This window comes from Sardina pilchardus, chromosome 2, assembly GCF_963854185.1.
Source record: "Sardina pilchardus chromosome 2, fSarPil1.1, whole genome shotgun sequence".
NCBI classification, from domain to species: domain Eukaryota; kingdom Metazoa; phylum Chordata; class Actinopteri; order Clupeiformes; family Clupeidae; genus Sardina; species Sardina pilchardus.
Window position 1 is genome coordinate 38,744,479 of NC_084995.1, and position 26,229 is coordinate 38,770,707.

At 47.6% G+C, this 26,229-nt stretch overlaps 1 protein-coding gene across 1 annotated transcript in view; it reads right to left on the minus strand.

Moving 5' to 3' along the window:
* Positions 1-26,229, minus strand: part of slc22a23 (solute carrier family 22 member 23) — a 41,989-nt gene continuing 15,760 nt past the window's right edge. Inside the window, exons 4-10 of the mRNA XM_062530341.1 lie at positions 14,718-14,886; positions 13,447-13,574; positions 11,913-12,015; positions 10,812-11,047; positions 9,516-9,548; positions 7,318-7,441; positions 1-5,083 (exon numbers count right to left, since the gene is read on the minus strand). Of these exons, the coding sequence (XP_062386325.1) occupies positions 3,469-5,083; positions 7,318-7,441; positions 9,516-9,548; positions 10,812-11,047; positions 11,913-12,015; positions 13,447-13,574; positions 14,718-14,886 (2,408 nt within the window). The 3' untranslated portion in view covers positions 1-3,468. The remainder of the gene's footprint in view (positions 5,084-7,317; positions 7,442-9,515; positions 9,549-10,811; positions 11,048-11,912; positions 12,016-13,446; positions 13,575-14,717; positions 14,887-26,229) is intronic.

Consider the following 26,229-nt stretch of genomic DNA (forward strand, 5'->3'; position numbering starts at 1 on the left):
TTTGTAGGTAATCAATAAATAGTGAAGTTTATTACAACAGCATGTATGGCTTATGTACAAGTGCATTATCTGTGTTAAAAAAAGAAAAGAAAAACAAAAACATACAAGGGCATTGAAACATGAGCCATCAGTGGTTTACATTCACTTCACTCACACTCTGTGCTCTCATTCCCTCTCGGGGTCAGGGTGTACCTGGAGTGGTCATTCTGTGGAGCTCCTCAGCTTGAGGTACATTCTTGGAGTGTGTTCTTTTTGTTATGGGCCGTCCAACTCAATTTGTGCAACCGGTGATATGGTTGCACCTATATGGGGCACTAAGCGAATAACCCTCTGCTTTTTGAAAGGTGTGATCATAAGGTGTGTGTGTGTGAGCCTTGGTTAGTTTGGTTACATTTTGGTTATTATGAGCATGTCGTGCCATATTGCACCGACAATGAGAGACAACTATGCCGTAGGCTTGAAGGGAAGCTCATCCACGTCTCCAACACATTCATCTGATCATTCGCGGCTCTACTACCTCTCTCCTGGATGAACAGGTTCAAGTGGTTTTGCTGATATATGGCTGGTAACCCTGCGGCAGTCTCCAATGGCGATTATTTCAGTAGCCGAGGGACTGCGTACTAGCACCTTTTCACTATGTAGTGCTGTCTAGGATACAACGATAGTACAGGACTGTCAGGCCTGCTCTGGGACTGGCACTATTTCCCCCCTAGCAATAAGAAATGATGTGCTTCGTAGGCTTTACATGATTTCGTCATGATAAAAACAAAACAAAACAAAACAAAAAAACATGTATTGCTGCAGTGAGAGAGAGCACATTCTAGACAGATGGTTCTGCTACATGGAGGGGAATATTTACAAAAAGAAAACAACAACACCCATCTAGTAAAGAGAGTGCTTGGTAATCAAAGGGCACTTTTTTTCATCACACAGCTGCTATGCAACCTGAGTCAATAGCTAGCTCTTCCAGGTATCTAGAGTAAGTCCACAGCCACTGGAGTGATGGTGGGCCAGGCGTTGGCTCAAACTGCCTGATGCTAAAGCTAGAGACGTCTGGGCTATCTCCTCAGGGCTCTCGCCGTTTGTCTTGAAATCATGGCTTCTTCAGTGTGCTGCTCGTCATTTTATTATTGTATAGTTCTCACAATAAGGTAAATGCACTGCAATCCACTTGAGAAGTGTACTGGTAATACTTGACCTACGGGTGTGGCTTTGGCCTTTCGTCGGCAAGTCTGTCAGTTGCATAAAAAATAGCCATTCTGTCTTTTTAACAATACATCTATTCTAACTCAGAGTTGTCATTGGCTTGTGCCAAAACTAGCTGACATTGCTCACTGAATAACACAAACTGAAGTGATAAAACACCAAGCTACATCGGTCACTGCAATACCTAACTGTTAGCATTACATGATTACACAGTTACCACATACTGAATCTCTCAATATTACAAAATATGTAGTCGTTTTTCCCCGTGGCTATTCCATGGCGATCACTAAAATGGTCAGAGAGTGGACTAAGCACTGAAATGATTATGACAACACTGAGTTCGGTCACATTGTGTTTTCAATGGAACCCCTCTGCTGCCCACATGAACGGACTACTGTAAACTGTGACTATGGCACACTGCTCTGCAATCCGCCCTCTGGCAAAGCAGATCAGCAGACATCACCAACAAATCACAGATTTTGGTACATGGCCACCAGAATTTGATTTTCAAAAATAAGCACATTCATAATTGTTTTTTTTTTCTCTAACGTATCAAAATCAGGAAATCACAAGTACACCAGCCCTCTTTTCAGTTCCACCATCATTTACACAATGAAATAAGTACTTTATATTAATAGATATTAATATATTAAAACAGAGGTTGGATTGTACTTAAATATATGTCAGTATATATGTCAGTCACATTTTGTAAACACACCAATTATTGCTGCTTCAAGTACATCTTTATGTACATATATTATGGCATATATGAGAAGTACTTAGATATGTGGTTTATATATGCTATGGTATATAAACATAAATCCATATCTGGCAATCATGTTTTCAAAATGTGACACATATACTGACAGATGCTAAATACAAACTTCTTTGAGTCTTTGAAAATAATGTTCACTTCTGTCACTTCTTTGCTGTGAGGGAAAATTTCACATTTTCTTTTCACGGTTACATGCTGTGTTGCAAAATGTTGTGAAAGATAAAGTGCCACTTACATTCACACAGATATGGTAACATAGTCCCTTGGTGTAATGCACTAGGGGCAGGCCATTTAAAAGATAAAGTTGCAAAATACATTTTTGTTTCTTTTTTTTTTGTACTCAAGCTCAACATTGGTAGCACAACAGCATACAGTACACAGGTTCTTATACCAAGGTTACCACATTCACAAGAATTCAATTGCATACACTGGCCCAACAAACTGTAAGAAAGTTCCAGTGTAAAAATACGAACATGTATGAAACAGTCCTTCATGAGGAATCCACAGCTTTCCTTCACCTAAACCCATCATTTCAGCTCCTTCAGAGGGAGTAAACAGTGTTAGGAACGTGCTCTATTTGTTTTAGGCTTGCATGGGCATGGCAGACTAGTCATTCCTGGGTGTGGCTCTAGAGAAGCTTTGGAACACACACACACACGGCAGCACACGCAGTTTGAAACTTGAGGTCCACAAATGTGTTAGATCAATGCTACCTCCAAACATCATAGAGTTCTTTTTTTTTCCCTTCACCATTTCATGTCCTAAGACACGGCAGTGAACCCCCCTTACCCTTTCCCTTTAAAAGTAGTGTCCTTTTTTTTGGGCTGCTGCATATCACCTTGGTTTTGTTGTTTGGTTTTACTCGTGTACTTTTTGAAAGCTGCTATCTTTTTTTCTTGTTGCTCACCAAATAATATTAATATTAATAATACTAATAAAATAAATCACATAATTTTGTACACTTCACTACCTTTTTTCTGCATTTTTGTTTGTTCCAATTAAATCCACTATGGTGTATTGTTAAGGTCTCTTGGCACTATTCAAATGGTGGCCACAAATGGTTGCTATACAGCTTTCAGCTTAGGACTTTCCTTCATTTTCAACAAGCAGGTCTTTGATGTGCCAATAGTAACCTGGATTTAACTGACTGACACCAGTGCAGCCCAATCACAGTAACCAGAGTGTCAAGTCACTCCATTTTGGAGGAGGGAAGGAGATGCTCCAACTTGTGGATGATTCCCAACTTCCCTCCTCAAGTTTTCCTGTCCCTTTCCGGGTGAACCTCCGTCGGGAGAGCAGCTCATTGGTTGCACACTGGAAGCTCAGAACTGGCTATTTTGATGACCCTTCCCCCCCACCCCCCCTGGTCCCCGTGACGACATCTCAGTCCCCTCCTGTGTCAAGACCACTTGGGTTGGGGGGGAGGGAGAGAGAAGGCTAGTCTCCTGTGTAAAGAGAGAGAGAGAGAGAGAGAGGGCAACGGGCTATCATGAGGACGCCACTCCGTTGGCAGTGGCGGCATCAGCAGCTGTAAGGCCAGAGTCTATGGGCGAGGAGACGGTGCAGTCCATGCTGAAGGACGGGGGCGTCCCCGGAGGAGAGGCCGCGGCTGTGTCCACCGTGAGGTCTTGGACAGCGTCTAGCGTCAGCAGAGGAGTGGTCGAGTCCTCCGCGGGCAGGGGAGGAGCGGGGGTAGCAGCACCTGCGTGACAGGGAGCGGTAGTGACCGGCGCGGTGGCAGAGTCCATCGGTGTAGGAGGTATGACGGATGGAGAGATGGAGTCTCTTGACACGGGAGGAGAGGAGGAGGAGGGGACAGGCGGAATGGTGACGGGCAAACTGTCTATGGAAGGGGGGACGGGGGAGTCCACTAGGGGGAGAGGCGCGGGGTCGACCGCAGGAGAGGCGCTACAGTCTGAGACGGGAGGGGGAGGGGGAGTCGGGGCGAGGAGGTCGTTGACCGCGGGGGCCGAGGCGGGATCGATTAAATCAGGGGATGCCGTGTCCACCGCCGGGGGCGCTGTGGTGTCGTTCACGAAGGAAACATCGGCTTCCGTGTCAGGCAGAAGGACGTCGTCGCCGGCCACAGGAGCGGGAAAACTCTCGACGGCCGCGGAGGGGGCATCGACGAGAGGGGCTTCGACGAGAGGGACATCGACGAGAGGGGCACTGGCCACTGGCTGGGGTGAGGAGGAATCGATTAAATCTGGACACGGGGGATCCGTTTCGGGCACGGCCGGCACAGCTGGCACAGAGTCCACTATGGGGGCAGCAGGGGGAGGTTCGATTTTTGCGGGGGACACGGGGGCATCCGCGTCGGGAGGGGCGGTGGAGAGGTCAGGGATGAGGCTGGGGGCCGCGGGGTGCACGGGAGAGCCGGCTCTGGGAGCTCTGGCCGAGCTCGTGAGGAGGGGCGTGCTGCTGTCCTGGGGGAACTCGGGCTCCACGGACGCCAGCCGGACCGGCTCCGACTCGTCCTCCGCCGGACGCTCCTCGGCGGGACGCTCCTCGGCAGCGCGTTCGGCCGGGGCGAGAGCGGCCGGGGCGAGAGCAGCCTCGGCAGGCCCTGCGGCGGCGGGTGGCACTGCGCCGCACGGCTCGGCGTCCCCCGCGGCGACGGGTTCCGTCTTGACGCCGACGGCCGCCGTGCCCTCGCCCGCTGCCGCTGCCGCCTGGCCGGCCGCCGCCTGGCCGGCCGCCGCCTCCTCCTCGACGTGGTGCGAGGGCAGGGTGATGTCGACGGCCGACGACGCCGTGGAGTCCATGGTGGACACGGCGGTGGCGGCGGCCTCGTGCAGCGGCGTGTCGGCCACGCGGGCGTAGTCCCGGCTGTCCGACTTGGTCAGCAGGAAGTGCTGCTCGCCGGGCTTGCGCGGCGGCAGCAGCGGCTGGCGCGTGTAGCTCTCGCCGTCCGCCAGCGTCTCGGGCAGCGGCTGGTAGCGCGTCTCGGGCAGCAGCAGGATGCAGATGATGCAGATGAGCGTGCAGCAGGCGAAGATGACGTGGTGCAGGAAGTAGCCCTTCTGGTCGTGCAGCTCCATGATGGGGGCCGTCAGCATGCCGAACCCCGCGCTGGCCAGCACCAGACCCAGGCCTCCACCCCTGAGCACAAGCACAGGCAGCCAGCTCTTTTACTACCGGCTCAGCCATGAACAGAGCAAGCGTTTACATTACATTACATTACATTAACATTACCATAATTTCCCAACTACAGTAATTTCCCGCATATACAGTAAGCTGCATTGTGTATAAGCCACAGGGCAGTGTTTTATGCAAGTTAAAAGAAACAAAACCATATCAATACTATATTAACTGTGCCCGTGTATTAACCGCATAGCTGAAGAAATTTTGCAAAACGAATACATGTATAAGCTGCGGCTAATAGACTGGAAATTAATGTATTAACTTTTAATTTGCATAAAACATTGCCCTGCGGCTTATACACATTGCGGCTAATACACAGGAAAGTACTGTACATTTGGCTGACGCTTTTTAGCCAAAGCGACTTACAACATGGTAAACAGTTTAAGCTTATTAAAGAAATTATCTCAATAATTTATAGGACAATTAAAAAAGGTAGAAAAAGTGCATCGGTGAGTGCTGTTTTAAAACAGTCAAGTGTCAGCTATAGTCAGGTGGTAAGTCTAGGATCAGAAAGACTAGTTGTAAGTAGACACAAGCTAACACATATTTGGAAAAACTAGCAAACATGCTATGTCATGACATGACAACCTGTACAAAGGCACTGCACTGATATATTAACCTATGCATGTAGTCACTGTATTGTAGATTTAATATTGCATCACTTCATTATCAGATAAAAGCACCCTGAACAAACCACTCAACATTTTGGACCATCCTCTCCACAGCACTATCACACCCCAGAAGAGCCTGATCAGCTCAACACTGCCCAGCACAACTGACTGAGGTAGTAATTTGTCCCCAGGGCAATACAACTCTACAATGCTTCACAAAAGGGAAGGGGAGAGATAGACTTCTCTGCATAACCTGTCCGCCTATCCTATCCACCCTCTCCTCCACCTCCACCACCTCCTACAATGTTTGTGTAGTGACTGTCCACGGGCCCACTGTTTACTGGCTACATTAGCCCATATGCACAGCCCCTCCCTCCTTCCCCCAGCCTGGCCTGAGGCCTCACTTAATACTTGACCAATGGCTGTAACCCTATTACTTCTAACCTCTGTTGTTACTGTTGATTTACTGTTTCTATTTACTGTTGATCTACTGTTTGTTTGTTCCCAGATAATGCCCATATTCAATGCTGTCTTTTTTAAACTATAGCCTATACTTGCACTGCTGCAGTTTTTATATGACTATGTCTATTATTCTTTTATATTGTCCATATTTAATGTGGGTCTCTAGACTTTATCCTAGTACTGTTGGGCTTATTTGCACTATCACCATGACGCACTGTCATAGAGCCCCTTACCATGTATACTGAGTCAAAGGGTCAGTCCCTGCCCTGTCACTGCAAGCGTCTCATGCTTATACATCCCTACATTCATGTGGATGGTTTATTTAGTATATTTTACTGCCCATATTATTCATGTGGATTTGTTATGTTATCATTTATGTTGTATGGGATGTTTTGTGGCACATGTAGTGAAGTTCCAACAATATACTGGGGGGGGGGGGGGGGGGGGCACTAACTGCAATCTCACTCCCAATCTCCCACTCATATTGTCTCATCCTTCACTGTTTTATCTACATAAGGCCAAAAGGCTCCACATCAAACCATATAATGTATATAGCTGCAGATTGAGTCAGCTGTGCTAATATTAGCTATACCATAGTTGAACATTAGCTATATGATGTCTATATAGCTGTTTGCAGATTGAGTCAGCAATGCAAATATTTATTCTTAGGTTTTCAAATGACCACCAGGGGGAGCTCTAGGCCATCTTCATTTCCTTCACAATGTGAAATGCAAATTCAGTCTACCATGCTGAGAGAATGTATACTGTGGTTCCCTCTATAGACTGTAGCCTCTTCATATAACGCAAGTTTTCCCTTTTGAGTGTGGAATGTATTAAGACCCTTGATGCTAATTACAAGCTCATCCACTTTGTCTCTCAACATAAAGTCATATTTAGCATATTTAAGAATGCTAAACACACATTTTTTCTCACCACTCGAAAAAGACACTAACCTTCATCATAATCCCTATTGATTTTTTTGCCGTTTTGCACATTTTCTTCTAAGGCACATCGAATACCTTTGTCCAAGGACATCATTTGCTCTACCCTACGCATCCCCACTTGGCTCACTTGGTGCAACCCATTCTTATTTTGGAATGGTGTTGCAGGCTGTCTCACCTGATAACTGTGGGGGTGATCTCTGCACAGAAAAAGATACTCAGATTGCTGACTGCGTGGGAGGAAAACATGCCAATGATGGAGAATGCCACCGAGAAGTTGGTCTTCAGCGTGTCCGACCGCTCTGGAGAGAGAGAGAGAGAGAGAGAGAGAGAGAGAGAGAGAGAGAGAGAGAGAGAGGGAGAGAGAGAGGGAGAGAGGGAGAGAGAGAGAGAGAGAGAGAGAGAGAGAGAGAGAGAGAGAGAGGCAGATGAGTCATTCAGTTGTCTAAAATAAAACCCTGCACTCTGTTAAGGGCACTTTAAACGAAGGAAATACCATACCTTGAATAATGAATGATATTACATAATGATTAAGTGAGTGAAACAGTGCTAGTTTGACAAGAGTGCACATCAGATATGTTAGGCCTCAGGTCTTATACTGCAGGGCAGTCTCTGCTCATTGATCATGCCACTGTGATAAAGTATAGGGTGCATTTATTGAAATGCATCTCATAAAATCAGAGTTTTCCCCTCATCAAACTATCAAAAAGTAAAGATTGGGAGGCTGTATGAAGATAAATGAAAGCCAAGTTGGGTCCAGTTCTAAAGCAAATATGTCGGCTGGGCAAACTAGGCCTACATAAACCACATTAATTTAGAGACTGAATTCATTTCGGTACCCAGACAAGCAGAGGTCGTAAAACTCACGGCGCAGCGCACTGACACTTGAGCAATGGTCTACAATAAAAGATGGAACATTCCTCTGCTATCTCCCGTTTTAATTTCGCGAGGCGAGCGAGAGCCTTCTCAGCAGGGGCGTCTGTGAGCCGCGGAGCCTTCCTCTACCCCTGCAAAGCGGCCGGGGAGCTCACGGCGAGGATTAGGGCCGGGGGAGCAGGGCAGCGGGATCCGAACGCCGAGGAGAGCTGATCGCTCTGGCCCCGGACATCTTGCCGGCCGATGGGAGGTGGGGGGTTGTGGCGGTGGTGGTGGTGGTGGGGGTGGGGGAGGGGGCAGAGCTATCCTCTCGCTCTAATTAGACCTTGAAGTCAGACTCATTAAAAAGAGCGGATGTCTCCGTGGGCTCTTTAATCCTTTCAAAATGAAACTGCAATAAGAATGGGTTTACAGTCGCAGGAATAACATGCCTCAGCGCAACGCTTGTGTGGATGGTTTTGGAGGCATGGAGCATGGAGCATGAGTCAGTGTGTGTGTGTGTGTGTGTGTGTGTGTGTGTGTGTGTGTGTGTGTGTGTTTTGTGTGTGTGTTGTTGTTGTTGGGGGTTTGGGGTGCGAGGCGAGGCAAAAAGCCGCAGCATATCCTAATTCCACAACAACAATGAAGATTGAATCGGTGGTCTGACAGACCGAGAAAGCAATTTGGGTACAAAACGTTTTGCTGCTGGAGGGTGCACCGTTTGAAAAGTGTTCATTAGACGGTCAGCTCGTAAACACAATGGAATGGCAAAAATACACACAGCCCTGAGCTCTTCAAAAAACTGCTTTCAGAACGAGCTGCGGCACGTGGGCACCAGTCGAGTGGCTCCCCCAATTTCGCCTTTCATTTGTCGCAGCTTGTAAGGAGCACAAGGGAGCAGAGGGATGCGTGAGAGAAGGCCCTCCTCAGGGGCAACGCAGTCAACAGTCACAGAAATGTTCCCAAACATGACAAAAAACCTGTTTAGCGGACCGCCTCTTCGAGCACGAGGAAGAGCGGGAGACCAAGCAGACCAGAGGCATTAACCTGGTGTTTACTCAGATCATTACACAGATATTTCACAAACGAAAAGGCAATTATTGGCATGGCCTGCGCAAACACAATGCAGCGCGGCAGAGGGAAAAATGGCTGTAATCATTTCAGGAGAAGAAACAAGTGACCTCGAGAAATGTAAGGATGACCTAGCCTGCTTGGAAAGGCTGATTCAGAGGTACCTCATCAATTGGTAAAGATGTGTCTTGGATTATCATCATCACACTCACACACATAGTTTCTATCAATACAAAAAAAGACCCAGCCCCAAGATAATATAACACCTTTCTGAGACAACGGCCAAGGACAACCTTTTAAAGATATAACCTAAACACGTCGACACCTATTAATCTGTGCTTAAAAAGGCTATGCTAAAGGTGAAGGGTGAGATACAAGGTAAAATAGGTGCAAGACAAAGCTAGCATGCCAGACACTCGATCATTTGTGTGAACCAGTATTCTTACTTACCTATGTTCAGTTGGACGCTGTACTTTCCCAGTACTGGATTCAGCATAGAAAGATGTGGGGGAAAAGGGGGAAAACAGACAGAATGGTTAGAAACCCTCTCTCAGCCACTCAGTCACTAGAATCATGTTAAATGTTAGCCATGAGCCCTAATCATTACACAGAAATACATGGACATCAGTAAGGAAGGCCCCCAAAGCCACCTGGGCTCTGTGTAATTGAGAAATGACAGCCCATAACCAGACCATTAAGCTGCTTGAGTCTGGGTAATTCTCAGGCAAATCATCTGAAATGGCTAGGACCGTACTGCAGCAACTTCTGCAGTCAGAGTGCGGGAATAGGCAAGAAGGAACTATTGCAAATGTTAGGCTAAGTAACTCAGCCAAGCTGTGAATCCAGCCAGATGGCTATACATGTCTCTCAACTTATATTCCTCCACACACCCACACAAGCATGAAACAAAAGACTGTTAGAATATATTATGTAACAAGCACAATCACAGGGTAGCTTCCCTGCATGTGTGGATTTTTCCAGGACACCATGTCTGAAGCAAGAGTTTCTCAGCACAGCACACCACAGCACACCCATAATTAACATCCTCACCGCCTTTGGCTGAGCAAGTTTGATATTGAAGTGGGCGTTCACTTTTCAATTCAACAACAATGACGTACAGTACTGCACATGCTCTGACACTATGCCAAATGTTCCAATACATTTCATGCACACGTCTTTATCACTTACATAAGACAACGCTGCTGTTTTACATTAACTACTAGATGATATGATGTCGTTCGAAGAACATCTTGGTCAGATATTTTCTGTGTCGGATCTCTTTATTTTCTACTAACTCTACAACAGCATGTCATGACTATCCAATAAAAGTCAAGGGTGTGAATGGATGGGTATGTGACACAAATGTGTGTATAGCAAGAAAATTGTGGTCGCAAGAGTGTAAGCACAACCATGTTTGCACACTTTTGTGATGTGGGTCTATGATGTATGGATGTGTGCATGTGTGTGTAAAGGATATGAGCACATACATACACTGCATGTGTGTGTGTGTGTGTGTGTGTGTGTGTGTGAGTGTAAAGTATGTGTGCACGTACTGTGTGTGTGTGTGTGTGTGTGTGTGTTTGTGTGTGTGTGTGTGTGTGTGTGTGTGTGTATGTGTGTGTGTGTGTTCTCTCATGTGTGTAAAGTATATGTGCATATGTACTGCGTGTGTGTGTGTGTGTGTGTGTGCTCTCTCTCTCGTGTGTGTGTGTGTGTGTGTGTTGCGTGGTGCGGTGCGGTGCTCACAGTTGAGCAGGCCCAGCTGCAGCAGCGAGGCGAGGGCGGTGATGATCATGAACATGAGCAGGCCCCCGCGCCGGCCCATCAGCCCCACGGCCGGGCACAGCGCGATGCACGACGCCACGGCGATGCCCGCCATCACGTAGTAGTCGGCGTAGAAGTTGTGGAACATGGTGGTCTCCTGCGCCTCCTGGTACATCATGCTACGCGCAAAGCAGTGGTGGATGCCATAGCCCGTCAACCTGAGGAAGAGGAGGAGGAAGAGGAAGAGGAGGAGGAGGAGGAAGAGGACCAGGGACGGAGAGGGAGAAGGAGGAGGCACACGTTTCATTAAGATAACAAGTCGCCGTGGCAACACAAAGAGAACCGTCCACGGAAATTGGAAATTCAATTCAGCAAATAATGGGCTGAAGTGGCGGTGGAGGATGATAGAAGGTGAGTGGGAGTGTGTGTGTGTGTGTGTGTGTGTGTGTGTGTGTGTGGGAGGAGGGGGGAGGAGGGGAGGAGGGAAACTGGTGAGCAAACGGCAAAGAGGGAGGCAAGACTGATGGGGAAATTGGAAAAGTAATTAGCTGAGAAATAATTGGACTACGGCCCATTCAATGCTTAATTTCAGCCAAACACACACACACACACACACACACACTGACAACGTCAAGCTCGGACCGCTGTGGTAAATGTGTGGTGTGTGTGTGTGTGTGTGTGTGTGTGTGTTACATTCCATAGGGAAATGGAGGGAATGGTGCACAGACAGCACTGAAAGCAATGGATCAATGCTATTCTAAGCTGGCATGTCAATACTAATGCCTCACTGCACAGCAATGTGTGGTGTGAACGTGCACACACACACACACACACACACACACACACACACACACACACACACACACACACACACACACACACACACACACACACACACACACACACACACACACACACACCTTGCAAAGTAAGCACCAGGGGCAACCACAAAGTGCATCTTTAATACAAAACAACAACAATAACAGCTTCACCTGAGCAAGAGGATATGATGTAAGACAGACTGTGAATCACTCGCACACAAACTCAAACACCATAACCATGGAGACCGAAAGACAAACTTACGAGTTCACACAGAGCACCACGATGTTCTTCCACAGGTTGCGGGTTCCCACCATTTTAACAATGCAGGTCTTCTTGGGCTTCTTCTGCAGGGCCTGGTGCAACTCTGGAATCACATCGGGGACAAGAAACGACCTGTTTACCTGATTATACACAGCACCAGAGCATACAGGTCTACAGCTTATCTGTCCCATCTGAACTAGCACAACATGAAGAAGCAGGAACAAACATACACACACAGGAGACTCAAGCAAACCATCTCTTTGCCCGTGAATGGACATACCAAAGGGAAAACCTGAGATCATTGGATGTGGGTACCCCAGTTAGCCTGTACCTCCTTTCAAACTAGGTTAGCAATAAGTTAACGGGTGTAACCCACTTCCAGTGAATTATGATAAGCTAGGCTAACAGTATCAGACCAGGTTATTGCAAGCACAGAGAAGAACAAGGTCATGTCCTCTAATCTAACACTGTGTAAATAAGCTAACTTCCCAAAAAAGTTATAGATTTATAAATGGAAAAAATTACATTTGTGTTAAATGAGGTTTTGGTTATCTACTACACAACATGTATGCCATCATAAGAATCTGCATATTGCATTTTATTCAGTCACCAGTCACTACATATGTAATGTATTGACACAACTGAAACATGACTGACCAGTCTTACAGGTGTAATGTTTCTAACATCATCAAACGGAGTGACCTCGTGAGGTCAGCTCGAGTGACCTGACAGAACACGTTTTCACGCTGCTGTCATGTGAAACCGGATGTGCATTTACTCAGTCAACAGTAGTCATGTCTGCTGCTGAAATGGTTACCATGGGGTTGTGGGCAGATCAAACGGCCCGAGTGGGGTCAAAGTGATTGCACTCGACCCATCTGTCCAGTCAGTTGCTTCCTGGCCCTAAGAGCCGTAATGAAGTTAAGGCTGAGGGCTACGTACATGTTTACAGGTCCGGAGGGACCACCTCCATCTCAGAAGGCTTCTCTCTCCTGCTGTCTCCTATACACATACTGCAGACTGTTATGTCGGATACACTCAGCCCGACTACTGCTTGGCTTGATAAAATAATATCAGATAGACATCAGAGACCATTAGATAGTCTCTCTGATCGGCAAGTTTTGTCTCTGAAAAAAAAATGTGTAGTGTTCCATCTGTATCTCAAACATGAAAAAAAACTATATGTAGGCTACTACAACTATAGCAGTTAGTAATAAGTAGGGAAGCATCGCCCCCATGATGATAGTGGGTTGAATTCACTGTGGGACACAGCTGAGATTTCATAGCAATGTGTGCAATTAACCAAGATATCATTATAATACCAGAAAAGACAGAAAAGACCATCTCTCATCCAATGTATACTCTGCAGTAACAGCAGTCTATTTATCAACCTGTAATCATCTATGATATGACCATATAATGATTTTATGCGTGTAAATCCCAAACAGCACCTCTATGGCTCTAGTCTCTAGTCTCAGCACTATGCATAATGCACCACCGTGGTCAGATGGATGTCCAGCCTGCCCGGGCGTACCTGTCAGGAGCTCGTCTGCGTCCCTCTCCAGATTGGCTTTGTTCTTTTTGGCGATGCGAGCCATGAGCCATTTGGAGCGACAGAACTGCTGAGTGGCCAACAGCCAGCGCAGGGACTCTGGGAAAAGCCTGCGAGGAGTGGGCGAGAGACATACAGAAAGAGAGAGAGAGAGAGAGAGAGAGAGAGAGAGAAAGAGAGACAGCAGTGAGGAGGTGCAAGACCACGGCGTGTACGTTTCATCAAAAGCAGCAGTCCGCACAAAAGAAGATGTAAGCTCAAAACCCCGCTGCAGATGAACTAGATGACATGAGTGGGGGTGCTATAATGTGGGCCAGATGTGGTGTGTAGGGGGGATTAATCAGGCCCAGTTGTGGACCCCGCATCCCCAGGCCCATGCTGCTCTTGTCTGAGAGCCTTTCAACTCCCTCCAGCTGCTGACTCGACTGAGAAACGATTTCAACACAGCCTGACCTTCCTACATACCTTCAACGGACCAAAATGGGGAAGAAAAAAAAGAAAAACGAGAGTATTGCCTGGGTCAGCTCTGCGCATGTGGAACAGTATTTAGCTCTGCCCACACGCACACACCACAGAGCAGGTTAATCAGTTAGCATTTATGGCTCTGCGTACAGTAAGTAATCAAGATTTGAAAGCTGAAACCGAATGAGTGTGCTATTTCAGTCAGCCATTTTCAACACTTTGCTATTCTTCTATTCATGTTCTATTTAATAAACGGTCAGGCCTATCAAAACAGTCATGTCATATAGTTGTGCTCATAAGTTTATGAACCCATGCTAAAGTTGAAAATACAAAATCATCAGGGGTGTGTATGATTATGTCCCCTATATTTTAAAGAAGAACATTTATCTATTTATATTAATTTACCAAGAAAATCGATGTCCTTAAAAGGTTGGATTTTTCCTCATGTCTTTAATTAAGGCATTAAAATGTCCAAAAGATTATTTTTTATTGCTCTTTGTAGTCAACTTTTGCATGGGTTCATAAACTTATGCGCACAACTGCATATTGTTTCAGCTGCATCTATTGTTTTAGCTGTGATGAAATGGCCCATTTGATCAGACATAAAGATAATGGACCCAAACACATAAAATCCGCCACATAACACTTCAAATTCAAAAGGAAGATGAAAATGTCAATAAGCAGCCCAAAATAAACAAACAGAAGATGTGCTGTGTTGCCGGAGTGTGTGAGTCCAGTGGCAGAGGTGCAGAGGTGCAGAGGTGCAGTGTGTTCTGCAGGGGTTTCCTCACCAGATGTAGGAGAGCATCAGGAGCAGGGGACAGATGATGACAGCCTGCAGGACCTGCCAATCACGGCACAGCGCTGCCAAGCCTGGCATCAGGAGCTGGCCTCCCAGCACCACAAAGTTTGCCACCATCGTCATGGAGAAGCGCCAGCCCGGTAGGCAGAGCTCGATCCCTGTAAGGAGAGATAAGAGAGAGAGAGAGAGAGAGATCCTCAGTGCCAGCAGGAGAGCAAATATCAACAACATGCAAAAAAACTCCCTCCAATCTACACCACTCAGCCAGACGAACCTGGCACAGGAAACTGACCTGAGCGCAGTGGTGGACCACATTACCATCTAAAATGGACACAACCGAGGAACGTGGAGTCCCACCATCCCACCCCACCCCACCCCACGCACACCCGTCCATTAGGGGGCTATCTGCTGATGAAGCCCGACATTGTGCCTCTCTCTCCCCTTGGAGAGTAAAGCCTACGTTGACTGACTAATAAACTGCCCAACACTCTCTTTCTTGTCGTCCCCGCTAGCCCCACAGTGCCACAGATTCATTCACGTCAGCATTAGTATTCTGCGCACAGCTTAGCACGGTGCAGCAGCAGCAGCAGCAGTGGCGAGTTTTCGAGGACACCCGCTCGCTCTCGGGGGCTGGGGGTCACAGCTTGCAACGCAGCGCAGCGCAGCGCAGCACAGCACAGCACAGCACGACGCGCATGGCACTCGCACGTACAGCGTTGCCTCTCATCAACACGGCCCCACGTAGTAACACTTTGTGGATTACAAATTCAAATTTGTTGTTGTCGTCGCCGCCGTCGTCGTTATTGTCTTTGTTGTAATGTTTTGTTGGAAAAAAGGCGACGTGTGATTTTTTCAAGGTGATCGGGGGGCACAGGATAACACAGAGGCTGGCAAAGCTCGTCGCGGCAATCCGTTGGTAAAGCCCGGAATTTCAATTAGGAGCGGTTCCCCTGGGTAAATGAATAATGCTCTCTGTTCACGGACAAACATGGGAGCCGGAGCAACAAAAGGCCGACAGAGAGGGGACTGAGTGGGAACGCTGTGCTTTGGAAAACTGCTCTCCTCTTGTGTGGAGGAAGGGAAGAAGAAATGGTTCAGTGGACCAAAGGCTGGACACAGTGTGCACAACATGTCCCCGAGTCAACTACAATTCTCTCTAGGTTTTAAGATGAGCATTTTAAAGTTAAGAAATGGTATTCTAGCAAAATCACCAGTATAGAAATACATGAGCTCATACAGTAGGCTATATGGGAATGATCAGTGCACTACAGTTTCCCCTTTTGGGGTCAATCAATCTACCATGAATCAATAAATGAATGAATGAATGACTAAATCCATCAATCAGTCAATCAATCTACACAGCAGTGCTGTAGAGCACTTAGTCAAAGAAATGATCATTCAACATTTCAATGCATTGATATGGCATTGCTATGAACCCTTGGCTTTTTTGTTTTGCCATTCTGAGCCAACTGTAAATGAGTTTATGACAAGTAAAAGTGTTTTCTATCTTGACATTGGAAGGTTTTAGAAGCTTGAAACTAAGTCCATATAATACAAGGGGCCCTTCTAAGATCACCCATCATATCAAAACGTAGAGTAGCTCTAGCTTGCATAAGGTTCAGATGTACACCGTACAGCAAACATAGTGAGTGGCAAGTCAAATACAACAGCCTAATATAAGGCATATGTACACTGGCAATGCCTTTTATAACTTCACAGGTGCGAAAATAATCCTTTTAGAACAGCTATATGCAAACACAACCCCCTCCCCCCACACACACTTGCATATAATCAGAGAGAGAGAGAGAGAGAGAAAGAGAGGAGAGAGAGAGAATGAGAGAATGTAGAAAAGAAGTTTGAGAAGGGCCCCTTCACTTCAGATCCTAAACCCTGCTGACCCTAATCTGCCAGGTCCCTTCAGCTCAGCAGCCCTCACAAATCCCAGACGCTCAGCTGACATCTCACGCACACACACGCGCTCACACACACACACACACACACACACACACGCACACACACACACACACACACACCCACACGCACACACACACGCACGCACGCACACACACACACACACACACGGAACCCAGGTCATTTCCAGTGAGGCCTGAAGGACAAGACTTCTGCAGAATGTTCACTTTCCTGGGCTGTGCTGAGTGAGGACTCAGATCCACGGACCAATCACGTCTTCAGCTGCGGCGCCCCTGACAAAATGGCCTAAGTAGAGTCAGGCCCTGACAAGCGTGCGCTAATAAGCATCCCACCGTGACTAGAACTGTACAGGTCTCCGGTCAGGCCTACTGACCCAACTCCTGCACAACATGTGATGACTATACAGGTCTATGGTCAGACCTACTAACCCAACTCCTGTGCAACATGTGATGACTAACTAAGTTAGATTAAGGCATTAGCATTCGACCCTCCTGGGCTTGGCCCCATGAATATTTTGATTGCTCATATGGAATATTCAACCATCTGGTTTGTCTCTGATGATTCCAGCAATGTGAGGGGAAAGTGCAAAGCAATGTTTTCTATGGAGCTATTCAATTGAGCTGCATTAGAAATGGTGTTTTTCTCAGTCACAGAATAAACACTGACGAAGGTGGCACAGTGAATGAATACTGTACGTATTCACAGACTCTCTGTAGTGAGGCAAAGTGTATCTATTTTAATGAATGCTTGTTACATGTGGCACAGTGGCAGCGTGGCAAAATACAACACGTATTCAGTAATCCTCACTGACCCAACACTAACAGCCAACAACTGTGTGGTGTGTAGCTGAGCATAGAGGATGGTGTATGGCAGGACCATGTGACTGCACTGAACTCTGATGGTATGCAGACACGCTTTGAAACACGGATCACAGGCCAAACTCTGAAGCCTCGGTATCTCTTAGACAGCAATCCAACTCGACCAAATCACAAACATTCAAAGGCAAGCCTGTTGAATGCTTGTTCTCTCTCTTTTGCTCTCTCTCTCTCTCACTTGCTCTTGCTCTCTCTCTCTCTCTTTCTTTCTCTCTCTCTCTCTCTCTCTCTCTCTCTCTCTCTCTCTCAATATTTAAATTGAAGTCTGATCTTTGTGACAGGATGTCCCTGTGGAGGAAATGCAATCAAAGTAGCTAAAGCGCTTTGATGCTTCTTTGAGACTGCTCAGTGATTTAGACAGGCAGTGGTCATCATCACCCAGTGGTAAAAGTGTTGATGTGATTTACTATGCCAACAGAGGGGGCAGCTGAGGCGTTAAGCCAACACACACACACACACACACACACACACACACACACACACACACACACACACACACACAGCCCTGCGGTGGCCCATGTGTGACATGCTGACCTTTCCTCGGCACATGATTCGCTAATGGCACTCTGCCATGATGTCACAGACTCCAACCACTGGTTTAGTATATCACAAATATGACCTACTACACAGGCTGAGAGAGGCATGAAAATACACAGCAACATGCTTGCGCGCACACACACACACACACACACACACACACACACACACACACACACACACAAACACACACTCTCTCTCTCTTCATCTCTCTCTCTCACACACACCAAAAACACAGACACACACCTAAAAAGCCTTATGTATGCTAATCACATGACCGGACAAATGTGTGTGTGTGTGTGTGTGTGTGTGTGTGTGTGTGTGTGTGTGTGTGTGTCCATATACTGCATGGTGTCCAATACATTTCTCTCTACACATCTCCTTTGGGATCCGTTCTACGTGGTTGCTTTTGCTTGAGTTGCTTCATGCCCGTCCTTCACCTGCCCATCAATACCAAAGTTCAAAGGTTATATGGGGGCTTTGGAGATACGGGAAAGACTCCAACAAACAAACACACCCACACGCAAACCACTCAGAGAAGCACCAGCACTTAAACAACACACATTTATCTCAGGAAGTCCTCAACAGGGACAAAGGGATCTGAGCACTCACCCTCCCCTTGATAAAGACTTCCGACTCTCTACTCTACATGTTGCAGTCCGGAGCAGGACACGTCTTTTTATCAAACCTGAAAAAGTATCCCATCATCAAATGTGGCATTTTAAATCTCCGTGTGGTGACGGGTTGAGGTCAAAACTGTTTACTGATTTCACGACTCTGGTATGTTGTGCTTACTGTGACATACACCGCTGTGATAATATATCCGTTTATTGGGTCTCTGTGTTTGTGGTTATTGGTGTGTGTGTGTGTGTGTGTGTGTGTGTGTGTGTGTGTGTGTGTGTGTGTGTGAGTGAGTGTGTGTTTGTTTGAGTGTTTATGTGTGTGTGTGTGTGTGTGTGTGTGTGTGTGTGTGTGTGTGTGTGTGTGTGTTTGAGTGTGTGTGTGTGTGTTTATGTGTGTGTGTGACTGAGAGGTCATTGCTCTAAACACAGGAGCGCCTGCCACTCGGTCCGTGCTGGCTCTGCGGATCAGACACCCACACACTCAGCACAAACACGAACTTTAGTCCAGCCACAGGGAACACTGACACAGCACCTTGTCTCATTTATCAGGAGAGGGGGGTAGGGAAGTCAAGGAGCGCGCGAGAGAGAGATGGAAAGAGAGAGAGAGAGAGAGAGAGAGAATGAGAAACAGGGGGACAGAGTGATATGGGGAACGAATAAAGAGGGAAGAAAAAAAAACGTAGATGAAAAAGAGGGACAGATGGACAGAAAGGCTTCATAAACAACGTCTTTTTTTGAAAGCAATAATGGCTCAATGGCACAACCTACACTTCATCTGCTCATGTGGCAAAACACATCCGCCTCATACACCACACTATACCTCAGCAGACAGACACCCAGAAAAAGAGCAGTGCAGTAGCACCCCCCGTCCCCCCCCCCCTCCTCCCAGTAGAAGCGGGCAGGGCAGGGAGGGCAGGGCGGGCAGGCAGGCAGACTGGGCAGTGAGCAGGCAGGCAGGTGGGGAGGCGTGGGGGGGGTGTTTGTGGGGGGGGAGGCACAGGCTGCTTATGGCCGTTAAACACACTCGGCTCCCTTGGCTCCCTGAACAGCTGCTCCCACACAGAACAAAGCCTGCAGCGTTTACGTGGGACACACACTGTATGTGCAGATCACTAGCGCCGCGCTCGCTCACATGCATCGCCTCACACGGGCCACGACGAGGGGTCTGCATGGACACAAGCAAACACTGACTTTCATACTCTACATACAAGCACACACATACAAGACACACTTTTGTTCACAGACCGACGGGTACAGGCACACAGACACTCACACACACACACACACACACTTCCTTGGTGCCCCCCCAAAATCTGGATCTCCAGCTCCGCAGGAGGAGATGAATGGGTGTGCTGAAACACCAGCAGAAAACAGGGACACCCAGCGCAGGGCAGTTCATCAGGCCCACAGAGCTGTCACAACAATGGAGTGACCCGCGGCGGCGGCAGGAAGAGCCGGGTCTGCCCCAAATCCCCCCCTGAATGGACGGCCTGCGTGGGGGTCAGACAGACGGCAGTCGCGCCGGGTATGCTGCCACCTGGGTGCCCCCCACTGGAGCCCGCCGCATGGGGCAGATGGGGGGAAAGGGGCAGGGGGGCAGGGATGATTAGGGAGAGGGAGGGCTGGTCAGTCAAAATATTCCAGAGGGACGTGGTGAACGCCACACGAACACTGACCAGGCACACCGCACCAGCACCAACTAACTGTGTGAGGTCAGGCCTGAGGCCTAGATCAGACTCAGGAGGTGGTCAGCTCTTAAGCATTCCATTCTATCTGGCTCCATCTTGGAGCCTGGTGGAAATGTATTAACTGCTGAAGGGAGGGTCACTGTGTCATCTCTACATCTACACACTACATCTGGTTGTCATCATCCCTAGCTCTGTGTGTGTCTGTGTGTCTGTCTGTGTGTGTGTGTGTGTGTGTGTGTGTGTGTTTGAGTGTGAATGTGTGTGTGTGTGTGTTTGAGTGTGAATGTGTGTGTGTGTGTGTGTGTGTGTGTGTGTGTGTGTCTGTGCTGAGCATATGTGCATGACTAAGTGTCTGCACACATGAGCAGGCGCAGGTTCAGGTTACCCTTAGCCCTGCGGCATGTGTGTAATGAGGAGGGTTGGGGGTGTGACGGGTCGGGATCCTTGCCGCTGTCCAAACACACCTGTCAGTGCCACTCCGCCCACACCCAGTGGACGTGACATCACCAGCTCCTCACCCAAGAGCATGCTGGGACAGGACCGGACATACCAGCCGGACTGTATCTATGGGGCACTGGCTCTAGGCCCATTATGTATTTATGCATGTGTCTGATTACCCCAGATGTATGCAGTTCTGTTGATGACCAATGCGAGATGAGAGGCGCCATTGTTGTATAGCACGTTCTAAGAAGCCAGAGTGAAGCTGTTCTTCACTACAGGCCCAAACATGTTAGGGTGGTGAAACCTTACCTGCGGTACAAACCTGTTAGTACAGATTAATAATTTACTGTTAATATGATAATATACCTGATATGATGTTATATATGTGATGTTACTGTATATGATATATCATATATTGCAATGTATTTAGACCCTGAAATGCATCATTTGAATGAATCACTTATAAGCATCATATAGAGACATAAAGAGACAGGTTAACATCTTTCATCTGCTAACATCTATTGTAGGTGTATTTGTTTCTCCTTGGTAGCTAAGTTGTATGTAAAAGCAGCACCAACAGAGTGAAGAGTGTGAGTGAGGCAGCCAGTAGTGGAATGCTGTCGTAGTCCTCCTCTCTTCACAGGTGCCGACACTAAAGTGTGGCTGTGTGTGATAGAAAGTGAGAACAACATGGGTAGGCCGTGTTGGGAGTAGATCACCTCCGGTTTTTCAGGATCACTGTGATCTTCCAAAACACACAGAGGAGCATGAGTCAGGGCTGGAGGCCCCGCTTGCGAAACATGACTTGAACATCCGCCATGGAAAACAGCATGCTGCTTGCTTAACTAAGCCTGACGGTCCCATGCTCACCAGTCATGTGATGACCACAGAAGACATACAGGCCCACAGGAATGGGATTACTAATTGGGCCCCTCCAATACACTCTAGTGACATGTCAACAACGCGCGCACACACACACACACACACACACACGTACACACACGTACACACGTACACACACACACACACACACACACACACGTACACACACACGTACACACACACGTACACACACACGCAGGCCCACGTATAGAAGATAAACATACCAAACTAGCAAAAAGGGGCGATTTCCGTGCGTTTCATTGCTACATCTCAACCCGCCCCCCCGCCCCCTCTCTTGGTGGATCATCTCTCCGTTCCTTCTGAGCTGCTCTCTCGTTGCCTCTGCCCTGCTCTCTCTTTAAGAGCTTCCTAGAGAGAGGCCGCGCAGGGTGTCACTGGGCCTGTCCTGTCCTGCAGCGCAGGGCCTAATCTCAGAGCGCACACCAGAGTGGAACACTGCGAGTGACGCAAGTCTCCTCCACCCTAGAAAGAGCTCACTCACTCACTGCTATCAGCTGGCAGTGGAGAGAGACGGAAAAGAGGACAAATATGCGTTTGTGTGTTTGTGTGTGTGTGTGCGTAGACCTATGTATGTGATTCTATGTGAGTGTATTTGTGTGTCCACTTCTGTGTGTGTGTGTGTGTGTGTGTGTGTGTGTGTGTGTGTGTGTGTGTGTGTGTGTGTGTGTGTGTGTGTGTGTGTGTGTGTGTGTGTGTGTGTGTGTGTGTGTGTGTGTGTGCGTACGCGTATGCGTGTGCGTGTGTGTGGACTTGAGATTATCTGTATAGTTGGCATTAAACAAAAACAAGCCTGTTAGCTTGGGCCAACCGAATGTATTAGCGTAATACCTTCAACTGAACTGTGTGTTACAAACAAACAAACAACAAAAAAGCCCATTTCAATCCTCGAGGGCACTTTACACTCCTCTGCCCACAGCAGGACCCCAATCAGCCAGTCATCCATCACAGAGAGAGTGGGGAGAGACAAAAGACCGAACATGTCTCCTTCTAGTCCGCTAGCCAGTGCTCCCCGGGGACTAAGGAGGCTCACGTGTAGATTATGCCGTTGAACTCTTCTCTGTACTCCCTCTGGCAGTGCTGGCTGAAGTGAAGAATGCCATTCACTTCTCTGGAAAAATCTGGAGCTAGGATCTGACGTCACTGCCCAGGGGCAACCAGTGCAGGCTCACGCTTGTCCCGCAGCTAATCGTAATCTCAAATACCAAAGAGCCCTCGACAAGAGCTTTCCTCAACCCCTGGTCTAGCTCCTGTATACTTCTGCACTGCACTTCCTCATTGGACTTCTGCTGAAAGGACGGGCAGGGCAAGGCCGCCAGGGCACAACCACAGTGGCCACAGAGGGACAAAAAGCACTAGCACAGCAGAGTGTGACCTCACAACTCATCATGACATGTTCCACCACGACCAAATAAAGAAGTGGAGAGCAGAAATTGCTGAGGGGTGGGGGAACAAAGAGCAGTGTCTTCAAAAGCGGTGACAACACAATTACTAAAGGGAGTTACGGACCGCTATTAACCTTTCCTTACACAACATTCATCAACAAACAGACCAGTACCTGTGCGAAGAGGTGTCGTACACCGAGCTCCACTGAACTTGAACTCAAGATCCCGACCGAGCAGCGTATGACCACCCACATGCAGTGACGTTGTGGCAACAGTGAACCATCATGGGGCAATAATCAGACAGGTCACGTCAACAACACAAAAGGCGGACAAGTAAGGATCCGTTATGTAATTGCTATGAGCTGAGAACGGACAAAAGTATAGACAAGGCCTTAGACAAACAAACGCACAGCTCATTTGCAGACAAACAACTTGGAAATATGAATCAAAGTGCATCATGTTCGTGATCATCATTGCACACGCAACGGACAACATCAGACACTCTTTCAAACCATGTTTGCTGTGGATTGTTCAGGCTATAACCGGCTGGTGGAAAAACACTGGCTGTGAACTGAAGTGTGTGTGACTAAATTAGCAGAGTACACAGCGCCCGTATATAAATAAACAAATCTATAGCTCAAATGTGAGCTTTCCAAGTGGGATCGATAAAGCGTGCCACTGAAATCCTCTCTGGCTCCAAACTCCCAACTTAGCACAATGCCATCAACACACACACACACACACACACACACATACTCTCTCTCTCTCTCTCTAAAGCCACCCCTGAGATGAGCAGGCGTAGGTGTGACTTGAGGCATGGCTCTCCAACCAGTTTTTGCTGAGCGGTTGCTGAGAAAAGATTGGGGTTTTGGTGAGCGGGGTTGGAAATATGGAACAGTTACAGCAGGGTTACGCAACTCATGGAGCACATGACTCCTGGTGATGTAGGTCAATAAATCTGGTCCAGGGTGTCAACGCTTCATGCGGTGCATATTGTGGTGCTTGTGTGAGGCAAACACACACACACACACACACACACACACACACACACACACACAAATCAGCTTTTTCAGGCAATTGCGAGTCTGGCTTGTGCCTGTCACAAGTTTGCTCCGTGCAGCAGACATGCCCTTCCTGCTGGAGGATAACAGGAAGTGAGAACCTCACTTCCCAAAAGAAGCCCATTCTACAACTCCTCTCAGCACAGCTCAGCACAGCAAAGCACAGCACAGCACAGCACAGCACAGCACAGCACAGCACAGCACAGCACAGCACAGCACAGCACAGCACAGCACAGCCGCCTCTCATGACGCACACACTGCCACTGGCACCTCTATAAATGCTACTCGCTGATCCGCCAGGCATGAAACCTATCAGAGACGCTAATTAAAAAACCAACTGCAAGGTGACAGCATCAACACTGCCTCGCTCATTTGCGCACTGACTGAATGTGCTTCAGCATTCACCCAACCAATCCGAAAAAAAGCACACTCAAAAGGTGGTTGCGTTTGAAGTGTGCTGATCAAGTTCACAAATGATCGACGCATCATAAGATAGAAAAGGAGAGGGTGAGAGGAGACGTCATGTGAGAGGGATGCACTCCTTTAAGCAGTCCTTTTGAACACTAAAATACTGGGGCCTCAATACAGAAACATCCTGTCACCAAATCCTATCTTATCTCAGTTTAGGACGGCATTTAGGATTTTTGGTAGGCCTATTACAGAAGCATGTTTCCTAATTGCATTTAGGAAAACATCCTATCACAGAACCATCCTAACTCAATAATTTCCTAACTTAGGATGGCACAGACCTAGTCCTAAATTCAATGTGAAAACTTGGACAAGCAGTATAAAATGTAAAAGGTATTATACATAAATATTATATATCAATCATTATAACAGAATGCTAATGGTTCATTATTAATCAATATTTTATATATGAAAATGTTTTTTCATCTCTTTCATCAATATTGTCTTTTATATTGTTCATGCATGAATAGGCCTAGCCTATCAAAAATTGCCTAGTTGCCAACCGTATCTGATATTATTATTATAGCTTGCCCATCTTGAGTAACCAACTGCCAAAGATTCAAGAGCACCATATTTGCAACCTGACATCCTAATCATTGATAAAGGCAGTCTTACATTCTAACAGGCATACATTCTAAGCATAGAAACAGGCATGACATGATGATTGCTTATTAAAAGATCTAATTGACAGATACAGTTAGGATTTCTTAAGTCAAGATAAGACAGGAGGTCTGAGATAAGATACGACACAGCCATGAGTTTAGGAACTGCTTCTGTAATAGGAAGGAAGATAAGTTCGGTTAAGATAGGACAAGCAGTTGGGATATTTTTCGGTAATGAGGCCCCTGTACTGTTAGACTGCTTGGCGCCGCAGATGTCATGTCCATTTTGCCATATGGGGATGAGGAGACGTACAGTACGGAGAGAGAGAGAGAGAGAGAGAGAGAGCCGGCCAGCAGCATTCCGGTGTTCCAGTGAGGTCCTGCCGAGAGCGTCCCGCTGTGCCCTCCCCTCCGCCACACACACACACACACACACACACTCGCTGGGCTCGGCTCTGCCCTGTCCGGAGAGCAGCAGCAGGCCCGCAGTCTATTTCAGGCCAGCCGGCCGGCTTTTCAGGGGAGACAGCGTGGAGTAAATTAGAATGACAAGGACACATAGGGGCCTCATCTCTCTCCCTCACTCACTCACTCCCTCCCTCTCTCTCTTCTCTCTTTCTTCTCTTTCTCTCACTCTCTGCTTGTCTTCTTCCTCCCTCACTCCTTCTCTCTTTTTCTTCCTCATTTGTCTTCGCCCCCTCTCTCCCCCTCTCTCTCTCTCACTCCTTCATCCCTCTTTCTCTCGCTCTTTTGTCTTCTCTCCCTCCCTCCCTCTCTCTTTCTCCCTCTTTTTAGCAGACAATTACAGCAGCCTTGGCAGGCCCCCTTCTCACAGGTCCCGTCACGTGAGCAGACAGGCCGTTAGCTCTGCAAGGCCAATTACGGAGAGGGGTTGGGGGGGGGGTTGGGGCATGTCCGCGGGAGCGGCCATCGGCGGCAGATTATCGCTCATCAGAACCTCTCCTGTAGCCCCCGGGAAGGTCACGCAC